The following is a 24,060-nucleotide window of genomic DNA, read 5'->3' as shown; positions in this document are numbered from 1 at the left end:
AGTAAAACTGAGAATTAAGAATAGGGCCATAAGTATCCCAAAGCCATCGTGCCACCCTTTCTTGGTGCCTTTTTCCCACATCCCCAGTGCAAGAACCAACGCACCTAGGAGCAGGAGTATGACATTGGTGCGCCTTTTGCAAGCTTGGAGAAAGAAGCTACCTATTTCATAAACTGGGGTTTTGGTACATTCCAAAAATTCTGGGCCATCTCCAGCGACTTTTCTAGCCCCCAGGAGGGGACCCAAATTCAAGAGTACTTGTTCTGCTCCACCCAATCTTCTCAGCACATTCAAGAATTTCTTTTCTACAATCTTAGCAACAGCTTTCCATAGTTGCTGCCCTTCATCTTCAGGCAAGTTGTTTCTCCCTAGTTGAGCGTTCCAGTCTTTCTCTTCCTTAAGAATCTCACAGCTAGCAATGGTCTGTAGTTGCTGCACTTCTTCTTCCTGGACTAAAATAGCTGGCGGAGGATCCAAGTCCTCATCCTCAATTTTAACCATTGCGTTGAGTAGGAGGTGCTGTCCATCTTCCTCATAATTTTGGCTTATGCCGGGGCCCTGGATTATTACTTGGCCACTAGATGCACTAAATGAACAAATTAAACTGTGAACTGCCTTCGACTTGAGCTGTCCACTAACTGAATTCACACCATCATCGTTGCTATAGGATCCGTTGCCCACCGCACATTGAGACGGAATAGACAAATGAATAGCAACCTCGTCAAGCTGCAACGGCAAAGTAATTCTCGGAGAAGAATCTCCATCATTGGACACTCCTACCACAGAACCAACCTCTACTTCATGAGGCTGCCGCTTATAATTCCTGGGGGAACAAGCCTTGGCATCAACCGTGGTTTGTTCAGCCAGTCCACTAACAACAATGGGCTGATCAAGCACTCTGCAGGCAACCGTGATCTGCCCAGCTAATCTGGCGTCAAGTTTGGTCTGCTGAGCCAGCCCGTCGTCAACCTTGTTTTGTTCAACTAATTCGCCATTAAACGCGGTCTTCTGAGACAGCGTGCCTTCAAGTGCGGACTGCAAGATGGCCGCTGCAGCTATCCATGGCCTGCTTGGTAGTGCTGCATTCACCCGAGATGGTAGTGAACTACCGTCTTCAGTGGAGCCTCTGGGAAGTCGACCTAGCTGTTTATGGTCCTTGTGAGTGTCATGGCCGTCGACGTCTGTGTGCGTACCGTGGTTGTCGACATCTATGTGAGTACCATCGCCGTCCAAGTCTACGGGAGTACCACAGACGCCGTTGACGTCTTTGTGAGTACCGTTGTCATCGACGTCTGTGTGAGTAGCATCGCCGTCCCCGTCCCCGTCGACGTTTGAGTGAATACCGAGGCCGTTGGAGTATTTGTGAGTACCGTGGCCGTCGACGTCTATAAGAGTACCATCACCATCCCCGTCGAAGTATACCTGAGTACCATCGCCGTCGACGTCGCCGTCGCCGTCTATGTGAGCACCATCGCCGTTCCGATCGAAGTCTACATGAGTACCACCTCCGTCGACGTTCGCGTCTATGTGAGTACCATCGCCATCGCCGTCAAAGTGTATGTGAGTACCATCGCCGTCACCATCGACGTCGGTGTAAGTACCATGGTCGTCAGCATCGCGACGATCTATTGATGGTCGGAGCTGGGCCGCCTGTGTGTTCATTGAGCTGTGTGAGACCCACGAAGTCCCATGACCATATTGCGCTGTTTATACTGGGATGCCTGCACTGAACTCCTGAGTGCTTCCGTTTATGGTTGGAGCCTGCACTACTCGGTAGGTTGACCGGTCATTCTCCTCCTCATTCTCTTCTTTCCCATTCCTGCGAGTGGCCTAAAGTACCTGGACGAGTTTGTAAAAAAAAATACTGCTAATTAATGGGTTTTGATCCAAACGCAAGATTCTGCAAAATAAACATGGTTATCAGTCACTAGACTATAAGAGCATTTTGGTCTCATTTTACCCTCAACTAAAGCTAACATGTTGCCACTCCTCAGTCCTTGCTCTCCCATCCTAGTCCGCGAGCCCGCTGAGACCGCAGTTTTCTTCATTGGACCGAAAGGAGCTCCCCGGAATGAAAAAAGACCTGCTGCACAAGCTTGGCCGGCTTGGCCAGCTCCCCATCCCCGCTTATAAAATTATTCCTCATTCCCATTACTCTACTTAAAGGATGGGGTCCCATTAAAAAAATTTATAAAGTAATATTACATATTTATGAAATTATATGAATATAATGATTTTAACCATTATTAAATCACATGCCCGACGATTAAACCATGGTCCAATAATTTTTTGGATTTAATGATTGATGTGATTCCAAAAATATTGGATGTGAGTTCAAAAAAAAAAAAAAAAAAAAAACCTTAATTAAATTATTTGGTTTTTATTAATATCTAATATTGTTAAGGGTCAAATTCATTTATTTTTATATGTTAAAAACCTTTATGAAATCATTTATTAATTTTTTTTATTTATTTTGGTTCGAAAATTATGTTTTCACAAACAATTTTTTAGATTTTGTTTTTTAAAAAAACAAGAGTGTTTGATAAGATATTTTTAAAATAGTTTTTAAAAATAAAAAATAAAAAAGTTATTTGAATGAAAGAATTTGTATTGTTTTTAAAAACAACATCTTATTTTTATTTTGTAAGAGTTTTATAAATTTAATTTATACTAATGTGAAATTAAATTCTTTTATACTAAGGTAAAAATAAATAAATTTTTATTCTTGTGAAACAAAATTTAATTAAAATAATTTTAAAATTCATTTTTAATATAAGGCAAATAAGTATTTCAAATTTTATTTTTTCCATGGATAAAATAACTAAATATTAAATTAAAAGTAGCTATAAAAAATATAATAATAAAAATTAAAATTAAAATTAAAAACGACCCTTTCCTCAAAGCTCTATCCAAGTAAAAATGCTCCCTCAAATTTTGGTTTCTTGGATTAGAAACAATGTGGAGAAAGGGGGGAAACAATGAGCTTGTGCCCACTGCTCAAAAGATCACCGTAACGGTTAAAATTTTAAACTCTAGGCCTTGGGCCCATATTGCAATTATAGATCTTGAGGCCAATATTCGAGCTAAAAGGGCTTCAGGCCCATGACTGATCCACTCACCAAAGGAAGGAGAAGACGGGAGTGAGAAGTGGTGAGAGAGGCTCAGGGGACTGGGGAGTCGCCATTTCATATTGCTCGGATAACTCGGGTTCCTATGGGTTGTGATGAATTATCAAACCATATATAAACTATATTATAAAATAAGATTTTAAAAGTTAAATATATATTTCAAACTCATAAAATCTATTAAACTCAAGTTTTAATATTTAAAAATATTTTAAATAATAAAAAATAAAAAAATTCTTAGTTTAATATTATTAAAAATAGTCAATATTAAAAAAAATTATTATCTCTTTTATTGTTGTAACTTAGGTAGGTTGATCAAATTGATGGTTAACTCAACTCAATCCAAATTAAGAAACAATCAACTCAATCTCAATCCAAACTCATTTTTTTATATTTAGATTGAATTTGAATTGGTTGAATTCAACCCGGGTTGATTAAGTTGCAAGATTTAAAATTCATCTAAAGTGACTATTAAAAAACTTTTTTGTATATATTTATACCAAAACAATATAAAACTTGAAGATAAGAATAAATAAATAAATATATATATATATATATATATATATAAAAGAATATTAAATATAAAATAATAAACATTATAATTATTATAAAAATATTAAATGGGTTTGAGTTAGTTTTGGGTTATGATTGGGTTTTTTGAACTTTGACCTTAGCTCAATTCAAATTGAGTTCCAATTAATAAAATTTAACACAAACTCAATCTAAGTTATAAAAATATTTACTTAAATATTATAATTATTATAAAAATATTAAATTAGTTTTGGGTTAGGTTGATATTATAAAAATATTAAGTGAGATCACATTCTTCTAAATTGTAATAAAACAGGAAGTCTCAAAACTCAATGGTGTCCAATTCCGGGTTTTTTCAAAACATCTTTTCATGAACATTAATATCCTCTCCCATATGAATAAATGTTGGAAAATGAGAAGAGGTCTCCAAATTCCTTTTTGCTTCCTCATACCATCCAACATGTGAAAGCTTTTGACGATCTCTGCCTCCCCTGTGTTTTGGGCCCCTTTTTCTTACTTTTGTGACACCATGGTTTCTCATAGTTCACAATGCAATGTTTTTAAGTCCCTCTCTTAGGCCATTTGATAATTATTTTTTTAAAAAAAAATTATAAAATAAATTTTAAGAACATTTTTTTAAAATTATTTTTTTGATATTTTATATTAGAATAAAAGTCTATTTAGTAATTTGAAATATTTTGAACATATTTTTAATATTTTTAAATATGTTTTAAAATATCAATTATATCTAGTACTTTATTTTTAATCATTTTATACATCTATATAATTATTCTTTAAAATAAGTTTTATAAAATAAATAAAAATAACTCAAAACGTTAAATAATTTATTTTAAAACATCTTAATTTCTGTTTTTTAATAATAAAAAGCAAAAAACAATTTTTTATTATCAAATATATTTTTTTATTTTTTATTTTAGAAAACAAAAAATTATTCTTGAAAATAGTTACCAAACAATCCCTTAATTCTTTTTTTTTTTTCCTTCTTAGATGGGAGCTAGTCAACTTTTGAATTCATATTTTATTATATTATTTTTCATTTGAAGAAATCAAAGTAAATTTTAAAAAATTTATATTTATTAAATATTTTAAGTTTATTTTCACTTTTTTTATTTAATGTTTCAACTAAATACATCTCATCATCATTATTTTGAAATTTAATTAAACATTTCTTTTACCTTTTCTCATTTAGTATTTTCATTCACCCATCTTTTATTTTAAAATAAAACAAATATTTAATAAAATTTCAAACTAACGTTTAGATTATCAAACTTATGTTTTTGGTCTACAAAAAGGAAAATGAAAAAAATAAAAAATAAAATTCTAATGATTTTACTTTTTTTTTTAAAAAAAAGAAAAAAGCTAAAGTTTCATTTTTGAAAAAAAAAATACTAATTTGAGTTGATTAAATTTATTAATTTTAAAAATTTAGAAAAAAATAAATTTTAATATATTAAAATTTGATTATCTTAGAATTTACATGAGTATTAAAACTAATAAAAAATTTAAAAATTTATGATAGGATGGTTGAGATTCATAATTTAATATTAAAAAATAAAACATGATATGACAACAATTGGGTTTGGTTTTAAAGGATTTCAATGCCTACCGACCAGGTCAGACTGTCAGAGAGAGGGAGAGAGAGGCCGGCAACTTAGACTTTTCTTAGTTATCTTTTTTTAAGGATAAGTACTTTTTATTGGACTCCTTGACATTATTATATTTTAAAAATATTATATATTTTTAATCTCAGAATATTGCTCACCAAAGCCTCTTAAGCTAAGAGGATGTTTAATTAATGGGTAATCTTGTCTTTAAAAAAAATACTCTACATTTTAAAAAGTATTTTTTAAAATTATAACAACAGTAAAACTATTTTTAAATTTATAACTTTTTTTTAAAGGTATAATTATTTTTAAAGAAACAAATGAGATGTTTATACTTATTATTTAATAGTTTAAGTTGATTTTAAATTAAATTATATTTAAATAGTTAACTTAAAACTTATTTCTTTATTCTTTCTAGTTCCAATTGTCGTAAATAATTTTTAAATCATCGGATTTTCTAAAATACCGTATTTTTAATATTTTAAAAAATCTTAGAATACACAATCCAAGTTATTTATCAATAGGACATGATTGAATCATGGTACCAAAAGATGGTATCAACCAAGGCATTGCATGTACATTTTGATCTCACTCCAATTTCATTATCTGATATCTTGATTTTTTTTATTTACTTCATAGACTCGAAACTAAAATTTCAAATAAGATATTGAATTAGTACCACAAATTTTTCCTCATGTAGGATTAATATGTGGAAGGAGTGCAAAACCACAAATCAGCCCCATAGATTTCATCAGAACACCATGGAAACTGTTTCTCCAAAGCAAATACTTAAATATTCATGTCGAAGTTAGAAAGAGATGTATCAGAAAATTCCACGCGTTTTGTAAATTTCTGTGTAGGTTCTGGGATGATTCCATCTCATTTTCATGGTGAGTCCCTACCAGTATAAATGTGCGAAAAAGCACTAGTGTCAGCACAGAAATTTGGTTGCATACTTCCTTGGTTTTGTTGCAGTTTATCCGAAACCTTCGTTGGTTCCGGCAACGAAGGAGTCCAACAAGGGAGGGAAGAGGATATATGATCAGATCTAGCGCGGAAAATTGCAGAAGCAAAGTTTGATTTGTGTGTTTTTGGGGCTGTTTTCAGAATTTTCCTTTACCTTTTTGGCTCCTTCTGGGCCCGGCTGTGATGGCGCGGAAAAGCGATGAACGGGTCGACTGTGATGGTGATGGTGATGGTGATGGGGAGTCGATTCAAGCTGGAATTCTCATCATACCCTCCTCTACCGGAAAATATGACCGGTTTTGGCTCCGGGGTTGGAACGTGGGAAGATTCATACGGCTGTGTAGGAAGGCTTCTTTGCTGAAGGCAGCCTCTCTGCTGTCAGGGGTTCCATTATTGCATCCTCAACATGTGACTAGACTTCATTCTGCAAGAGTTCGTTTGGCTCTTGACCCTAAGCAGAGTTACAGTGATAATCCTTCCCCGACAACAGTGCCATTGCTGCAGTCTGAAGAACCCAATGGAGCTTCATCTGCTGGGTCTCATTTGGCCATGGAACCTCATGAAGAGCCTTCATCTTCTCCAGTGTTTCGGAGGCGGCAGTCTCTACTCAGGAGATCAGCTTCATCTGCTCATCAGTCTCAATTGGCCATTGACCCTAAGAAGAGTTATACTGCTGATGAGGCTCCTTCACCCTCCGCTACGGAGCCACTGCTGCCGTCTGATTCTGCTCAGACTGATTTAGCCATTGACGTTCAATCTGATAACGCAGAGGATGAGGAACTACAAAAGAATATTGCTCGGATTTTCGAAGAGAATGACCTGGATTCGCTGCAAAAATTTGGTGGGGCTGAGAAACTGGCCTTGGCTTTTGGTTCTAATTTGGAGTCCGGAAAGAATACAGGGTCTGGAGAATCCATAGTCACCTACGAGAAACAAGTTCTTGCCAAAGATTTTCCAGGCTTCTTCGTCAGAGCTTGCAACAGTTATACAATCTTCCTCCTCATCATCTCGGCTTGTTTTTCTCTTGTATTTGAGATGGTAGAAAAAGGCCCCAAAAACGGGTGGCGTGATGGGGCTGCTATATTTCTCGCTGTGTTATTGATCGTCACTGTGGACTCAGTTTCTAGCTTTCGGGAAGCGAGAAAGCAGGGGAAGAACACGGAGAGAGGGAGTAAAGTAACAGTAATACGAAGCGGACAGCCTGTCACCATCCATGGCATTGTGAAAGGCGACTTAGTATGCCTGGAGAAAGACCAAACAGTTCCAGCTGATGGTTTGCTGGTCAGTGGGAGCTTAGAGGTGGACGGGCGTTCGGACAAAATCATAGACAGCAATGAGAATCCGTTTCTCTTTTCAGGTTCCATGGTAGTTGGGGGGCATGGCCGCATGCTAGTAACATCTGTTGGCAGTAACGTTGTGAGCTTCAAGGAGCCCCTGCTCGAAGCTCGGATCAGCAAGCCCAATACTTGTGCTGAATTGTTTTCTCTTTGTATGGCTTCCCTCATTGTTCTAGTGCTGTTTCTGCGTTTCTTGCACCGGAAACATGACTACGATGATGGTGGATCATCACAGATAAAGGGCGAAATCACTGTCCAAGGAGTGTTGAAGATTTTTGAAAGAATGCTTTTGAAACCCCGAAGGACAATCAGTATTTTGTCATCTTTCCTCGCCGCAGCGGTGATAGGGATACAGCATGGGATGCCTTTTGTGATCTCCATCTCACTTGCCTACTGGAATGAGAAAAAGGCGACGGACGAGGTGGTTCCTCAAAATTTATCAGCCTGTGGCACCATGGGCCTTGTGACAGTCATCTGCATTGACATATCTGGAGGACTAATTGGGGTAGAAGAAGCTTCTGAGATGTCAGAAGATGCGATCGAGTCTCTGAGGCAGCACCAGAGAAAAATGGAAGAAGCGGTGAGGACTTTTAAAATGGCAGGAGTAGACATCAAATTGGTTTCAGGGGATGATGAGTTATCAGCCTTAACAGATAAAGCTTGTGAGCTTGGAATATATAGTGACGGTTCAACAGATGAGGCAGTTGAAGGACAACACATCAGAAACCTCTGTGCTGATGAACTGAAAAGACGAGCCCATCGGATCAAAGTGATGGCGAAATTCCTCCCCAAGGACAAGCTTTCTGTGGTACAGTGCCTCAAAGAGAAAGGCCATGTAGTAGCCTTCTATGGAGGCTCAACAGCAAGGGATGCACTGGTACTGAAAGAAGCAGATGTAGGGATCAGCGACAAAAAGAGCACCGAGATGGCCAAAAAGAGCTCTGACATTATCATCAGATCATACGAAAGTTTCGTTTCATTGATCCCAATCTGTATGTATGGCAGATGGGCTTACTACAACATTCAAAGGTTCATCCAGCTTCAGCTGACAGTCATGGTTTCCAGCTTAGTGATAACTTCAGTTGCAACAATGGCCTTGAGAGAATCTCCAATAACCCTAATTCAGTTGATTTGGGTGAATCTGGTTACATCCATTCTAGGTGGCCTGATGCTTATAATGGAGCCACATAGCCAGGAACTACGCACCTTCCAAGCTGCAGGCAACAGAAATGCACCAGTCATAACCAAGGCCATGTGGGTATTCATTTTGACACAAATAATATACCAGGCTTCTGTTTTGCTGGTTTTTCTCTTTAAGGGACAATCCATACCAGGCATTAACAGAAGGGTTAGAAAAGCCATAATTTTCAATTGTTTTTCCCTATGCCAAGTCTTCAACTATGTCAATTGCATGGACCTAGAGGGGAAATGGTCTGATGGGGTTAAGCAGAAGGGCTGCTTACTGATTGCAGTGGGGACAGCGGTGGCTGTGCAGGTGCTGGTGGCTGAAATTTGGGCGAGGTTGAACTGGTTGCAGTGGGCTTTCTGTTTCCTCATTTCTGCGGTTTCATTGGGCTTGGGGTTGGCCATGAAAGCTCTTTCACCCTTCATGACCAAGTGGTCATTTAGTTCCATTTCTTCACATCTTAGGCACTCGGAATTTATGCCTTCACGCCATGATTTCTGCCTCATCGTCTTTTCATCCTTGTTTTTTCTTTTCTGATTCTCACATTGTTTCAACTCAGATGCAGCCCGGGCTTTTGACTAGTTAGAATCTTCCATGAATTTAACCGGATAGCCCATGGCGTTTATTGATAAGCTTGTAGGCACATTTCCTTATATCTAGCTAATTTGAGTGATGGAGCCATTGCTACTCTTCCTAACGAGTAGTCAAAGCATTCCATTACTGTGTCTTAGCCATTGTAAAATCATGTGAAAACAGCTGTTAAAATGCATGTTTAGACTAGAGTACTAAATAAAACAGCTCAAAACTACCAACAATAACTCATTCTACTTGGTTTTGAGGAGTTTCTTTTCTTTCATCTCCTTTGTTTTTTTCATCTGGATTGGTCTTACACCTTTTTCTTCCAAAATCTTTATACCTCTTTCTTCAAAATCATAGGGTTTTGGAAGAGAACTCCATGATAGCATGAACTAGAGGAGAGTCACAGCTTGCTAAATTTGAATTGGTGTGTTTATCTTACATGCATTGGACTAAAATCCTAAACGAGTGTGGGGAACTTACAGAGATGAATTGGAGGTTCTCATCCTTTCTGGTAACAAAATTCATGGTCCAATTCCAAAGTGGCTGTGGAACACGAGCAAAGGCATGGCAAGGGAATATAAGAGGATCCCTGGTATCTTAACAGTCAATGATCTTTCAAGCAACAAGTTCTCTGGAGAGATTCCGGAATCTATTGGGAATCCCAATGGGCTTCAAGCACTTAACCTTTCCAATAATGCTATTATAGGTCCCATCCCCTAAGCACCAGCTTCATCAATCCCTCAACAAGGTTCAGCAAGTGAATTTGATTGGAAAATTGTACTAATGGGACACGGAAGCGGGCTAGTAATCGGAGTTTCTATTAAAGTGAAAACTATGATATTGCAAGTCTTCCATTTGAAACTGAAAATTCAAGGGCAAATAGAAAATCTATTCTATGACATACAATATGCAATATTTTTGAGTTCATCAAATGATAAACCTTCTAGTTGTCCATGAATTCCATAGGAAAAAGTTATCTTTTCTCATTCTCTTCTGTTTTCGTTCCTTCTCAGTAGAGTATTAGCACTGTTTTTCTGTGTCTGAAATCTTTTATTTATTTTATACTCTTTACAAAGCAGTTAAGTCTGCTTCCCCATACCAAGCCAAATCCTAATAGAAGTCTTAATTAGCCTTCTAACTCTGTTACTTCGGCCTTCTGCAATAGTTTTTTTTTTTAATTCTATTAAGCTTGGTGGAAATCAATTGCAAATTGACTAATTCACATCTCTGACATGCAAGAAGCCTGCCACTCACCCATGATGCTTTGCAAAGTCTTTTGCAGGTCATTCACTCTCACTTTTTATAATACAGAGAGAGAGAGAGATCATGATGTCGGTTGCAACAAAAAGAAAAGAAAGACCATTATAGGATTTACAATGAAATCACCTTAATTATAAAATAAAACAAAGACGACTTAGACTTTGAAATGTGCCTTCCAGCTCCACTAAAGACTTGAGGGACGCGTCTGTTATGGCATAACGAGGCCTTCTTCGTCACTTCTGGGAAGCACTTTAGTTCTATCTATAAAAGCTCATTACCTGATTCCTAGTTTATTCAAGAGTATTGCTAAGGAGAGTGAATTAGAATTATGGGGTCAATTTTGTATCTCTTCATCTTGATGCGCTTTCTCGGTTTACTCTCATCATTTCATCTAATTGTTACTAACTCTTCCTCATCTATGCAGAAGCCACTGTGTCATGATAAGGAGAGCTTTGCCTTGCTTCAGTTCAAGCAAAGCTTTTTGATTGATGAATATGCTTCTGAAGATTCTTGTGCTTATCCAAAAGTTGCAACATGGAAATCCCATGGAGAGGGACGTGATTGCTGCTCATGGCATGGTGTGGAGTGTGATAGGGAGAGTGGTCATGTGATCGGCCTTCACCTTGCTAGCAGTTGTCTCTACGGTTCTATTAACTGCAGCAGCACCCTCTTCAGTCTTGTTCATCTCCGGAGGCTTGATCTCTCTGGTAATGATTTCAATCACTCTAGGATCCCACATGGAGTCGGTCAGCTTTCAAGGCTTAGAAGTCTCAACCTCTCCAATTCTCAGTTCTCTGGCCAAATCCCATCGAAACTCTTAGCACTGTCCAAATTGATTTCCCTTGATCTCTCGAGCAACCCAACGTTGCAGCTTCAAAAGCCTGACTTGAGAAATTTGGTTCAGAACTTAACCCACTTAAAAGAACTTCATCTAAGCCAGGTGAACATTTCTTCTACTGTCCTGTTATTTTGGCAAACTTGTCTTCTTTGAGATCTCTCTCCCTTGAAAATTGTGGATTGCATGGTGAATTCCCCATGGGGATTTTCAAGCTGCCAAGCTTAGAACTCCTTGATCTGATGTCTAATAGATATCTGACTGGCCATTTTCCTGAATTTCACAATGCTAGTCACCTCAAATATTTGGATCTCTATTGGACAAGTTTCTCTGGTCAGCTGCCAGCTTCCATTGGATTCCTTAGTTCCTTGAAGGAATTGGATATCTGCTCATGCAATTTCAGTGGGATGGTTCCAACTGCACTCGGCAACCTTACCCAGCTTGTCCACCTGGACCTTTCAAATAACTCATTTAAGGGTCAGCTCACCTCTTCATTGGCCAACCTTATCCATCTCAATTTCTTGGATATTTCTAGGAATGATTTCAGTGTTGGGACCTTGTCTTGGATTGTCAAGCTGACCAAACTCACTGATTTGGACCTTGAAAAGACCAATTTAAATGGTGAGATCTTGCCTTCTCTTTCAAACCTAACTGGACTGACTTATTTAAACCTGGAGTATAATCAACTTACTGGTAGAATTCCACCATGCCTAGGGAACCTGACCCTGTTAAAAAACTTAGGTCTTGGGTACAATAATTTGGAGGGTCCAATACCAAGCTCAATATTTGAACTGATGAACCTTGATACTCTCTTTCTACGTGCAAACAAGTTGAGTGGCACAGTGGAGCTGAACATGCTTGTTAAGCTCAAAAATCTCTACAGACTCGGCTTGTCTCATAACGATCTATCATTGCTCACTAACAACAGTCTCAATGGTTCTCTTCCAAGGCTTAGGCTTTTAGGATTAGCTTCATGCAACTTGAGCGAGTTCCCACATTTCCTAAGGAACCAAGATGAATTGAAGTTTTTAACACTTTCTGACAACAAAATTCATGGCCAAATACCAAAGTGGATGTGGAACATGGGTAAAGAGACTCTTTGGGTCATGGACCTATCTAACAACTTATTAACCCGCTTCGAGCAGGCCCCAGTTGTCCTTCCATGGATTACTCTACGAGTTCTAGAGCTTAGTTATAATCAGCTGCAAGGGTCCCTTCCAGTTCCACCATCTTCCATCTCTGATTATTTTGTCCATAACAACAGACTAAATGGAAAAATTCCGTCGTTGATCTGCAGCTTGCATCATCTTCACATTCTTGATTTGTCGAATAACAACTTAAGTGGCATGATTCCTCAATGTTTGAGCGACTCCACCGATTCTCTATCAGTGTTGAATCTACGAGGCAACAACTTTCATGGGAGCATTCCTCAAACATTCACCAGCCAATGCAGATTAAAGGTGATTGATTTTAGTTTCAATCAGTTAGAGGGGCAGATACCAAGATCATTGGGCAATTGTAAAGAGCTTGAGATTCTGAATCTTGGAAACAATCAGATCAATGATACGTTCCCCTTTTGGTTGGGATCTCTTCCAGAGTTGCAACTTCTCATTTTGCGGCATAACAGATTTCATGGCGCAATCGAGAGTCCTAGAGCCAACTTTGAGTTCCCCACGCTGTGTATCATTGACCTCTCGTACAATAATTTTGCAGGAAATTTGCCAGCAGGCTACTTTCTCACATGGGTGGCCATGAGCAGGGTCGATGAAGAGCATTTTGCATATATGCAGTCAATGACGGGATTTGTCCTGATCGAATATCGGCTATATGAAAACTACTATTACTCAATGACAATGACGAACAAAGGCATGGAAAGGGTGTACCCGAAGATCCCTCGCAGTTTTAAAGCAATTGATCTCTCAAGCAACAAATTTATAGGAGAGATCCCAAAATCCATTGGGAAACTCGGGGGACTTCATTTGCTCAACATTTCCTCCAACAGTCTTACTGGTCACATCCCATCTTTTCTTGGGAACTTAGCACAGCTTGAGGCACTGGACCTATCTCAAAACAATCTCTCAGGAGAGATCCCTCAGCAGCTAAAGGGAATGACATTCCTTGAGTTCTTCAATGTTTCTCACAATCATCTCATGGGACCTATACCGCAAGGGAAGCAATTTAATACATTTCAGAACGACTCATACGAGGGAAATCCAGGATTGTGCGGAAATCCTTTGGCAAAGGAGTGTGGAAACTCTAAGTCAACAGCACCACCACCACTAACCGACAAACATGGAGGGGACTTGGAGAGTGGCCGCAAAGTTGAGTTGATGATAGTATTGATGGGATATGGAAGTGGTCTGGTAGTTGGAATGGCAATTGGTTACACCTTAACCACAAGGAAACATGAATGGTTTGTCAAGACTTTCGGTAACAGGCAGAGAAAGTGTTGAAGGAATGTTGCAGTATCAGTAGATGGATTGATGTAGATCTTTGTGATTTCCATGTAAGAAGTAAATAAAAGTTGCTCCTCTTTCTTATGTAATATTTTTCCATTTTACTTCTTCTGTTTTCTTTAATTTGAGTTTTTTGTTGTATGCAATAGTTGGAATGAATACCTATTGATTGAGTATGCTTTGGGCTTATTGGAAAGTGTCTCAAATTCCTGGTTAGTTTAGATTTCTTTTTGTGAAGAATATTGAATGGAACATTTCGTATATTCATATAGCATTGTGATATTAGATTTCTTTATGGAATAAAAAGAGTTATTAAAAATATCTCTATAAATATTCTAAATCATGATGAGAAAAGTCATGAGATGGAGATGAACTTATAAAAATTATATAAGATAGATAGACATATGAAGAAGAATGAGAGATACCTAGTAGAACAAGGGGCTCATGATTCATGGTATAGATACGAGAAATGGGGAAGCATGAAATATTTCAAGAACCCAATAATTGTATCTAATTTATGTCTTTTGTAATTTTCTTTGTGGTATAGTGAAGTAATTTTCTTTCATTTGTATAGATTAATAGTTATAATCACCCTAACCCTTTATTTTCATACTTCCATCTTCTTAGAGTCTCAATAAATGACTTCACTCTTCTTGATTCACCACTTACGATTGCATTTACAATTGATTTCTTTTATATTTCTTGCTTGTCTTTTCTTACTTCCTTTGGAACCCTATAAGCCCATTTCCTTTCAACTTAATTAGTAGAAATTAATGACACCTAATTAAGAAGACAATGGGGGACAAGGGAAAGGAAAAGAGAGCAAATTGCGAAGGCTCCACAAGAGGCATATATAAAAGTTAGAATTGATACTGACTTGTTTTCCTCACTAGAGTGGTATGCTATGCGTTTAAAAATCTTATTTCTTCGTAATATCATTTTTGGTCATAATATAGATTTTGTGGAGTTAGAGTACTTCAATTTTGTAAGCCCATTCGCTAGGATGGGATGGTTGTCCATCGTATTAATGGTATACCTCTAATTGATTTACTCTTTTATTCAAATATAAGATATGAGTTTTGAGGTCCTATAAGGAGTGTTATTATGTCTTTTGAGATGGAGAGATTGTGACCATCCTAGAGATACCAGATAAGGGTTTGTGTTTGCATGAGATAAAGAATTGCCCACAAAGTAAAGGATTTTCAGTAGTAGAGGTCGTTGAATGGATGCGTGACCAACCTTTCCTTCAATACACTTATAAACCCCAAGCTTGTCAACCCACTATATTGAGTGGACTCTTCCATCATATGATGTGTTACATCTTTGTATATAAGAGAGGTGAAAATATTAAGATACCATAGCAATATCTATAAACAAATATATATATATAGATCATTTAATATAATGAAATCTCAATTATCAAATTAGGATATAAACAAGTGAGACCAAGATAGAAAGGTACAAACAAATAAGACCAAGGTACAAACAATAAGACTTGAAATGTGTACATGACATCACCTAATTGATAGTATTTTTCGACCAATATAAAACAAAGTATATTTCTATATTAGCAAACCCTAAGAAAAGACATCACAATGATGGTTCATTTCTAAAAGCTTTTTTAGTAAACAGTATTCTCAATTTTAGACAAGTGAAACTAGATTACATCGTGTTATGACACACGAAATAATTCTTTGTGTTGTCATTTAGAATCATCATCACTAAAATCATGTATGCTTTCCACATCAATTTATATGCTTCCATGAATAAATAAATCTAATGTAAAAAATGGCTTAAAAGTTGGTATTTTAAATTTTCATCATCTCGTGTACAATATTATGACATCTTTTTTAGTTTTAATATTCAAAGTAAACTTAATTCGGGTTAGGTTTTTCTCTAAAATTCCCCAAGAGGCTTCTTAGATTGGGCTTTAGGTCAACTTATCAAATTTACATCCCTAGGCCACAATTAAAAGATTTTTTTTTTAAAATATATTTGTACCACTTTTAAAAAAAAGTTAGAAAAATATTTTGGGATTTACAATAGTTAAAAAAACCATTTTCAAATTTTAGTATTTAAATTAAGTTATTTTTAAAAAAGACAATTTTTTATTTGACACCTCACAATATGTTGTAATTTTGGAAATAATTTTCAAATCATTATATTTAAAAAAAAAAAAGATTTGACATTTTTTTTTTTCTGCGAAATCCGGCAAATGAGGATCATATTTGGCGAAATGGGTCTTTTTTGGATCATGTGGGGATTTCCACACCAATATCTGTGGCATCTAGGCACCACATATACATCAGACCCACAAGATTTTTAGGTGCCACGTGGCCATGCAATAACCTCTATCTCTCTTCAAAAATCAGCATGGAAATCCACACCCAAAACAACAGCCAATCAGATGGTGCTGATGTGTAGATATCCTAATCCACAGCATCTTCCCACTTCCCTTATAACTTCTCCTCTCTTCTCCTTCCCACCCATCTCCCTAGTCTTCACTATTCTCCTTGCAACTTTAGAGCAAAACCTCATCAACAAAGAAGATTAGCTGAGTATCATGGCAACTTCTGCAATCCAGAGATCAGCATTCGCCGGCCAGACCGCCTTGAAGCAGCCCAATGAGCTTGTCCGGAAGGTTGGTGGCCTCGGTGGTGGCCGCATCACCATGCGCCGGACTGTTAAAAGCACCCCACAAAGCATATGGTAAGTGAATACTCTTGAGTTTTCTGAGTTTTTGAGTAAGCTGTAGGAGCAACTACAATGAACTTTGGCTTCCCAAATTTACTTTTGATTCCCACTGGGATGGTGGGATGTGTCCATGCAGTAGCCTGCTTCCATTTTAAAGCTTGAAATCCCATGCAACAACTAGATTTCAATCAGTCTTCATGGAAGTTGCTTTCATCGAATTCAATATTTTATCTCTTTCCTTAGAGGCATTTCAGAGAACCCAAAAAATAGGAAAATAGTAAGCTTTTGAAGGGCTTTTTTTGGATCTGCGATCTGCTTAGCTAGTCTGTCTTTGCCAGACACAAATTGTTGAAGAAAAGTCTGATTGGAAAACTTCAACCTAATTGAAATATATGTAGTAGTTTTGAGCATGATCTCTGGCGAATTCACCAAATGATATGCTCTGTTTAATCTAGAGAATGTTATATTAGGAGACAAGTTTTTGAATTACAGTAGGAAGAAATAAATTGCATATAAACCAAATTGTGAAAGTTGGCAAATAGTTAATAACATCAAAATCTGTAAACAAAGGTTAATTAAGATCTGATTTACATGTCCTGCTCCTGTAACTGAAAAAACAGGTATGGCCCAGACCGCCCCAAGTACTTGGGCCCATTCTCTGAGCAAACTCCATCATACCTGACCGGTGAATTCCCTGGTGACTATGGGTGGGACACTGCTGGGTTATCAGCAGATCCTGAGACATTCGCCAAGAACCGTGAGCTTGAGGTCATCCACTGCAGATGGGCCATGCTTGGTGCACTGGGTTGTGTCTTCCCTGAGATTCTTTCAAAGAATGGTGTCAAATTTGGTGAGGCTGTCTGGTTCAAGGCTGGAGCTCAGATCTTCTCAGAGGGTGGTCTCGACTACCTTGGCAACCCCAACCTTGTTCATGCCCAGAGCATCCTTGCAATCTGGGCCTGCCAAGTTGTGCTCATGGGATTCGTTGAAGGATACCGTGTTGGTGGAGGCCCACTTGGTGAGGGACTGGATGCAATTTACCCAGGTGGGGCTTTTGACCCACTTGGCTTGGCAGATGACCCTGAAGCATTTGCAGAACTGAAGGTGAAGGAGATCAAGAACGGTCGCCTGGCAATGTTTTCAATGTTTGGATTCTTCGTTCAGGCTATTGTCACTGGAAAGGGCCCAATTGAGAACCTCGTTGACCACCTTGCTGATCCAGTTGCCAACAACGCATGGGCTTATGCCACCAACTTTGTCCCCGGCAAGTGAAGATAAGTGTGTGAGATTCACCTTTTCAGCTGTAACATTACTTAACCTTGTTGGTCTTTATTGAACTTGTCTTCTGTGGATTGGGTTGGTAATGATGTAATTTGCTAGTAGAACTGCTTGGAACTACTGTATTACTAATGAGACCAGCTCCTTTGTTGCCATAGTTTGTGTTTCCCTTTTCTTGCATACTTACCTGCATTCAATACATCTACATCTTAAAAAAAAAACATAACCAATGCTTGAAAATTTTCAGAATTTATAAAAACATTTTCCTACATCAAAGAGGAGTAAAAAAATCCTCACAAAATAAGCTCAGGAACACTCCTTTGTCCACCAAAAGAAGAAATCCATAGTGAAACAACCTACACTAATGTGTTGTTGATTAGAGCATATTTTAAGACCATTACCCGGGAACTTCCGACCAATTTGAATCCCTGTAAGAACTGAGACCAACAACAGCTATAGGCTTTAGAGGGTCAGTTGAAACTATCTGCAATTATAATATTCTGGTGGCTCTTTATTTGGGCAAAGGAACAAAAAGCTTTTATGGTAGTCAAAATACCAAGTGATCACCAATAATCCATGCAAGAACAGGAGCCGTTTTTGAAATGATGAAAACGGCAATTATCTCTCACAATGATTTCACGGCTATAGATTTTAGAAAGGAGCTTAGTTACAGAGTGACAGTCATTACAAACACGAAGATTCTTCATGATGCGAATGGGAATCCCTGGTTTCACATTAATGAGACCAAAAGCAATAGCCAACCTCTCACTGTGGTTTTCCAGTTCAGCTTCCTTCTCTTTCTCCCCTTCAATACACAGCAGAACTTGGGTTGTGTCTGGAACATGTCCCACACATTTTAGTTTTTCCTTCATCTCACTCATCTTAGCATATATCTCCTTAGTTTGAGGATGTGATATATCACCCACAATAAACTCATGAAGTGTGCCTTTATGCTCTACTGAACTGCATCCTGGGTCTTTTCTAAATCCTCTCTTGTACATCATTTCTCGTACACGTGAAACTTTTTCCCACATTCCAGATGCTGCATACATGTTAGACAAAAGAATATAACATCCAATGGTCTCTGGAGCCACCTCAATTACACGTTGAGCTGCATATTCCCCAATATCTATTTTTCCATGGTTTCTAGAACCACCAAGTAAACTCATCCAAATTACTTTATTTGGACTTATTGGCATATTCTCTATGGTATTCTTTGCCTCTTCAAGATGTCCAGCTCGACATAGAATGTCCACCAAGCAGCCATAGTGTTCCAGTGTGGGTTCTATTTTGTATTCATTCATCATCATATCAAAATACCGACGACCATCATCAACCAATCCTGCATGATTACAAGCATTCAACACTCCAATGAAAATGATAGCATTAGGCTTTAAGCCAGTTTTGCACATTTCAAGAAATAACGCAAGAGCATGATTGGCCATACCATGGATTCCTAATCCTACAATTATAGCAGTCCAATGCCCCACCTTCTTCTTCTGTATTGCTCGAAAAACTGTTAAAGCGCTCTCAATGCACCCACACTTTGCATACATTTCTATCAAGGATGTCCCAAGTATACCATCCAGCTCAAATCCATTCTTTTCCATGTAAGAGTGAATCCATCTTCCCTTACCAAGAACAGCTAATCCCGACACAGCAGAAAGAACACTGACTAAAGTAGCATGACTAGGTCTAGAACCCAATTTCAACATCATAAAAAACATCTTCACAGCATCCATAAACTGCCCATTCAATTCATACCCTGCAATCATCAAATTCCATGTAACCAAATCCCATATTGGCATCTGATAAAACAATTCAAGTGCTGAATCAAAATCCCCCGATTTCATATACCCATTAATCATAGCATTCCAAGAAACCAAGTTCCTACAAGGCATCTGATCAAATAACTTCCTAGCACTCTCCACCTTGCCACACTTCGACAACCCATCAACCAAAGCAGTCCACGAAAAAGCATCTCTTTCAGGCATCTCCTCAAACAACTGCAATGCAATATCAATCTCCCCACATCTAGCATACCCATCAATCAAAGAGTTCCACAAAACCACATCCTTATCAATCATTCCATCAAACACCTTACGAGCGCAATCAATCTCACCACACTTGGAATACAGATTCACCAAGCTACCCTGCACAAACACATCAGACCCGAACCCAATTTTCAAAGCCAACCCATGAATCTGCTTCCCCTCCTGAACCACACCCAACCGAGCACAACCCTTAATCACACAAGGCAAAGTGAAATTATCAGGCAGATATTCATGAACCAATTCATGGAAAAGAACAATACCATCATGGGAAAATTGATTTTCAACATAGCATTTAATGATAGTGTTCCAATGAATCAAACTCCGTCGTTGAATTCGGTCGAAAACGGATCGGGCGTAACCGAGATCATTGATTTTTGGGTCCGAGTAAAGAGCTAAGAGGCGAGAAGAGACAAAAGGGTGATTAAAAATGGCTGTTTTCAGGGAAAAAGCGTGGAGTTGTTCAACTTCTTGTGGGGCTGAGCAGGTTTGGAAAAGAGACAAATGGAGGTTGTGAGGAAGGTATTGTTGGAGAGAGTGGAAAGGCGTGAGCTTCAACATCAGAAGAGCAGCTCGCAAAATTTTCTAACTGTAAATGGCGCTAAACGGAAGAAATGAATAACGGTCTTCACCATTTTGTGCTAAATTATGAATTTATTTTTTGTTTAATAAAAATGAATATTTAGAAGAAAAAAAAAATCATTGTATGCTTGCTGCAGAAAAAAAAATTTAATAATTAAGCAAAAAAAATTCAATCAAATTAATATTTTAATATAATATTAAAAACTTGGATATACATAGCATAGTAACTTTTCGATTAATTATTATTTATGAATATTGAATAATATAATAAAAAATTATTTATAAAATTTAAATATTTTAATCATAAATATCCTCAAATATTAAAAAAGTTTCCACATTTAAAAAAAAATATTGGACTACAATATATTTCTATTTTAAATATTAAAAAATAATGTATATTTAATTTTATTTTTTTTTATTGATTTTACAAACTAAATATAAGCATAACATTACATATTCTATTAAATATATTATTTTAAAATATAATGTTTATTGAATTTAATATACAAAGATATCATATCCCATAAAAATTATATTATATAATATGCATTTTCTATTAAATGTAATATTATATTCTAATATATACATATCATATCTAATCCTATCAATAAACGTAGCTTAAATGTAAAAATTATGGATTTTATCAACTAAAAAAACACACATAATTTTACCTAAACTCATATCACTTTTCTTCCAACATTGCAAATAAAATATACACAAAAAAAATCACAAAATCAAAAAAGAGAAAAACCCCAAAACCAAAAAGTAGTTAAATAATTATTATTTTTCAAATACTTTTTATTATGTCATTATTATGTATAATTTTTTTTATAGTAAATTAATGAAGAAAATTTGATTTTTTTTTTCTATCTTTTTTCCTCCTTTACTTATCATGATGCATGATGGGGTTAATGATTTTCTATGCTTAGAAAAATCTTTTATTTATAGAATATAAAAGAGATATGTTTGGTAATTTATAGAAATTTTAAATTGATTTTTAACCATTTGTTTGACACCATCATCTCATCAAGTCTTTATAATATTTTCAAACTCTTTTGGTATAGTAATTGTAAAAATTTATGCCCATAGTCTCTTCAAAGGCAATGTCATATATGTGGTTTGTTTCTTTTTTCTTTTTTTTTTTCTAGAAATTAATTTTATTAAGCTAAGTTACAAATGGAATAGAAGAAAAGAATAAATTTCCAATTTTTATGTTTTCATATTTAAAGAGAAAATAAATTTTAACTTAAATACAAGGGGAAAAAAAAAACGAAGGGGGTGTGGAGTTCTTACTTCATATCCTCAAAAAACCTTTTTTTAAGGAAAAACTTTTTTTTTTTTATGAAAATAGAGTATGAAAGGAAAATACTTATAAATTCGATCTAATAATCTTCAAAACCAACTTTGTAACATCTTTAAAAAAAAAATTGACTATTAAATGATTGACTTTATATTAAAAATATTTTTCTATTTGTTTCGTTATAAATATGACAACAATCGTGAATATTTAAATCTTGAAATAATATCCTCTATTAATAACATAATAAAATTAGGAATATTACTCTTTTTATTATAATAATCTTTAGTATTTTTGAATCACCTTTAATGTTTGGTTTTAAGAACTCATTGGTTGTAGCAGCTAACATGTCATTTATTAAAGTCATAATTTTTATAATAATTATTGAAGTATTGCATATGTACCTTCTTGCAACTATTTTTGTAGTTCCATTAAAGTCTCTAATAATCCATCATGATGTACTTTTATTCTTTATTCTTAAATTATCAAAATTTAGTTTAAATAATTCATTAATAGGAGGAATATAATTGTGAAATCAATATTTGGTTAATCTTGATTTTGATGATAACAAAACAAAGTTTAGAACTAATGATTATATTTCAAGTGTGATTAGGCAAGATGATTTCCAAAGTGACAATCATAAAGACAAATCAAGCCAATAAGAAATCATGAAAAAGAAGACCACCTTAAAAAGAAGTGTTTTTCAAGACCCAAGCTTCATAAGATCTCTTTGTAAGGTTATTGGTGCACTAAGATTTTCATGAATTACATTCTTTACTTATGCACCAAAATTATCCAAGAGTTATTTTGTTTTAAATATTTTAAAAATTAGATGATTTCATGTTTTCAACTAAAACCTTGTGTTAAATGTTTTTCAAACTTGTTTTAAAAGGTTTTAAGTTGAAAAAGTTGATTGTTGAGCCAAAAACGGCTCAACTGGTTGAACTGGATGAGGAACCGGTCGACCGCCAGCTCAACCAGTCGAGGTCCGGGTCGACCCCCAGCTCAACCGGTCGAGGGTGCAAAAAATTTTCTCTTTCTTCCAGAATGGTTGTTCAACTGGTCAAGGTTGAACCTCAACCGATTAAAGTCTGGTCGAGGTCCGGTCGAGGCCCAATGGTCACCTGCCAAACATTAAATGCTAACGGCTAGTCAATCGGTCAACCCCTAACTTGACCAGTCGAACCCCCAACGACTAGTTTGGTTTTTTTCTTCTATAAAAAGGTTTCAATCTTCATTGTTTAAAGAGTTTAATCTTTCCAAACATTTCTTGAATATATTTGAGATTGGAAGAGTGTTTTTTAGTGCACCATTGTTCTAAAACTTGCATATTCTTAGTGCGCATTTCAATCCTAGTTTTCTTGTATCATTTGAGCTTAAAGTTTTTGTACTAGAATTTTGTGAGATCATTTATTTGTAAATCTTTGATAGGAAGTTTATCAAGTGTGGGATATCACTTGAGGGGTTGTTCAAGAGTGAGATATCTCTTGAGAAGTGTAAAGGGTGCTTTGAGCCAAAAGTCCAAGAGAGTGAATTGGAATCATAATCCAATTGTATTGCTTGAATGCTTGTTTGGAAGCCTTGAATTAGTGGAACCTCAAGCTTGGGATTGAAGCTAGAGGAGAGTGGATGTAGGCCAGATTGCGCCGAACCACTATAAAATCTCATATTTGCATTCTCTCTTCCCTATTCTTTTAATTTATATTGCTTATTATATACTTGTATATAATTGTCTCTTACATTCATATAGTGTAAATTTGCAAAAAGAGACTATCACCCTATTCACCCCTCCCTTTAAGGTGATTACCATAGGTTGGATTAGCCTAATTTTTCTAATAATAATGAATCCATTTTTCCACTATTTGAGGAACATTGCATTATTCATTTTGAAGATAAGAATCAATCGTATAATCCTAAAGATTTTGAAAGTTTAAGGTAGTTTTTTTAGTAACGAGAAAGGGGTTGTGTTGGATTTTCTTAAAAAATATTTGAATTCTATAAATTCATACATTCCACTATATGATGACAAATTTTTTCATAGGATGATTGAAAATTTTATGGTTAATTTTATAGTTTTCATATATCATTTCAAACCGAGATAAGAAATCACCTGCATACAAGAGAGGTGTATGACAATTATATTTAATACAATCCTAAATTTATTTAATAAAAGAATAATATTTAAAAATATGATCAATATTTTTAATATTTTGATTGTAAAAATCACTCATGTTTGTAATTTTCACCCTTTTTTATTT

At 36.1% G+C, this 24,060-nt stretch overlaps 3 protein-coding genes across 3 annotated transcripts; 2 read left to right on the top strand and 1 right to left on the bottom strand.

Moving 5' to 3' along the window:
- The first annotated feature begins 11,634 nt into the window (after window positions 1-11,634).
- LOC117926502 (receptor-like protein 6) lies at window positions 11,635-14,076 on the top strand. The gene has a single exon (XM_034845605.1). It carries the CDS (start codon window positions 11,645-11,647, stop codon window positions 13,895-13,897), a length of 2,253 nt encoding a protein of 750 aa, XP_034701496.1. The 5' UTR covers window positions 11,635-11,644; the 3' UTR covers window positions 13,898-14,076.
- Window positions 14,077-16,383: 2,307 nt separating this feature from the next.
- On the top strand, window positions 16,384-18,027 carry LOC117926965 (chlorophyll a-b binding protein 5, chloroplastic). The gene is made up of 2 exons (XM_034846308.1): window positions 16,384-16,609; window positions 17,215-18,027. The coding sequence occupies exons 1-2, from the start codon at window positions 16,464-16,466 to the stop codon at window positions 17,864-17,866; spliced, it is 798 nt and encodes a 265-aa protein (XP_034702199.1). The 5' UTR covers window positions 16,384-16,463; the 3' UTR covers window positions 17,867-18,027.
- On the bottom strand, window positions 17,941-20,499 carry LOC117926964 (pentatricopeptide repeat-containing protein At2g29760, chloroplastic-like). The gene is made up of 2 exons (XM_034846307.1): window positions 18,635-20,499; window positions 17,941-18,059 (listed from the first exon to the last, which is right to left on the bottom strand). Exons 1-2 carry the CDS (start codon window positions 20,482-20,484, stop codon window positions 18,056-18,058), a joined length of 1,854 nt encoding a protein of 617 aa, XP_034702198.1. The 5' UTR covers window positions 20,485-20,499; the 3' UTR covers window positions 17,941-18,055.
- Window positions 20,500-24,060: the final 3,561 nt, after the last annotated feature.

This window comes from Vitis riparia, chromosome 12, assembly GCF_004353265.1.
Source record: "Vitis riparia cultivar Riparia Gloire de Montpellier isolate 1030 chromosome 12, EGFV_Vit.rip_1.0, whole genome shotgun sequence".
Classification (NCBI taxonomy): domain Eukaryota; kingdom Viridiplantae; phylum Streptophyta; class Magnoliopsida; order Vitales; family Vitaceae; genus Vitis; species Vitis riparia.
Note: the sequence above shows the minus strand (reverse complement) of the source record. Positions and strands in the feature narration are given on the sequence as shown.

Bases quoted from the DNA above. Each gene is read 5' to 3' on its own strand.
- LOC117926965 (XM_034846308.1), top strand. From the start codon at position 16,464: ATGGCAACTTCTGCAATCCAGAGATCAGCATTCGCCGGCCAGACCGCC. The intron at 16,610-17,214 runs GTAAGTGAATAC...CTGAAAAAACAG, and splicing joins AGCACCCCACAAAGCATATG to GTATGGCCCAGACCGCCCCA.
- LOC117926964 (XM_034846307.1), bottom strand. From the start codon at position 20,484: ATGTTGAAGCTCACGCCTTTCCACTCTCTCCAACAATACCTTCCTCAC.
- LOC117926502 (XM_034845605.1), top strand. From the start codon at position 11,645: ATGGGGATTTTCAAGCTGCCAAGCTTAGAACTCCTTGATCTGATGTCT.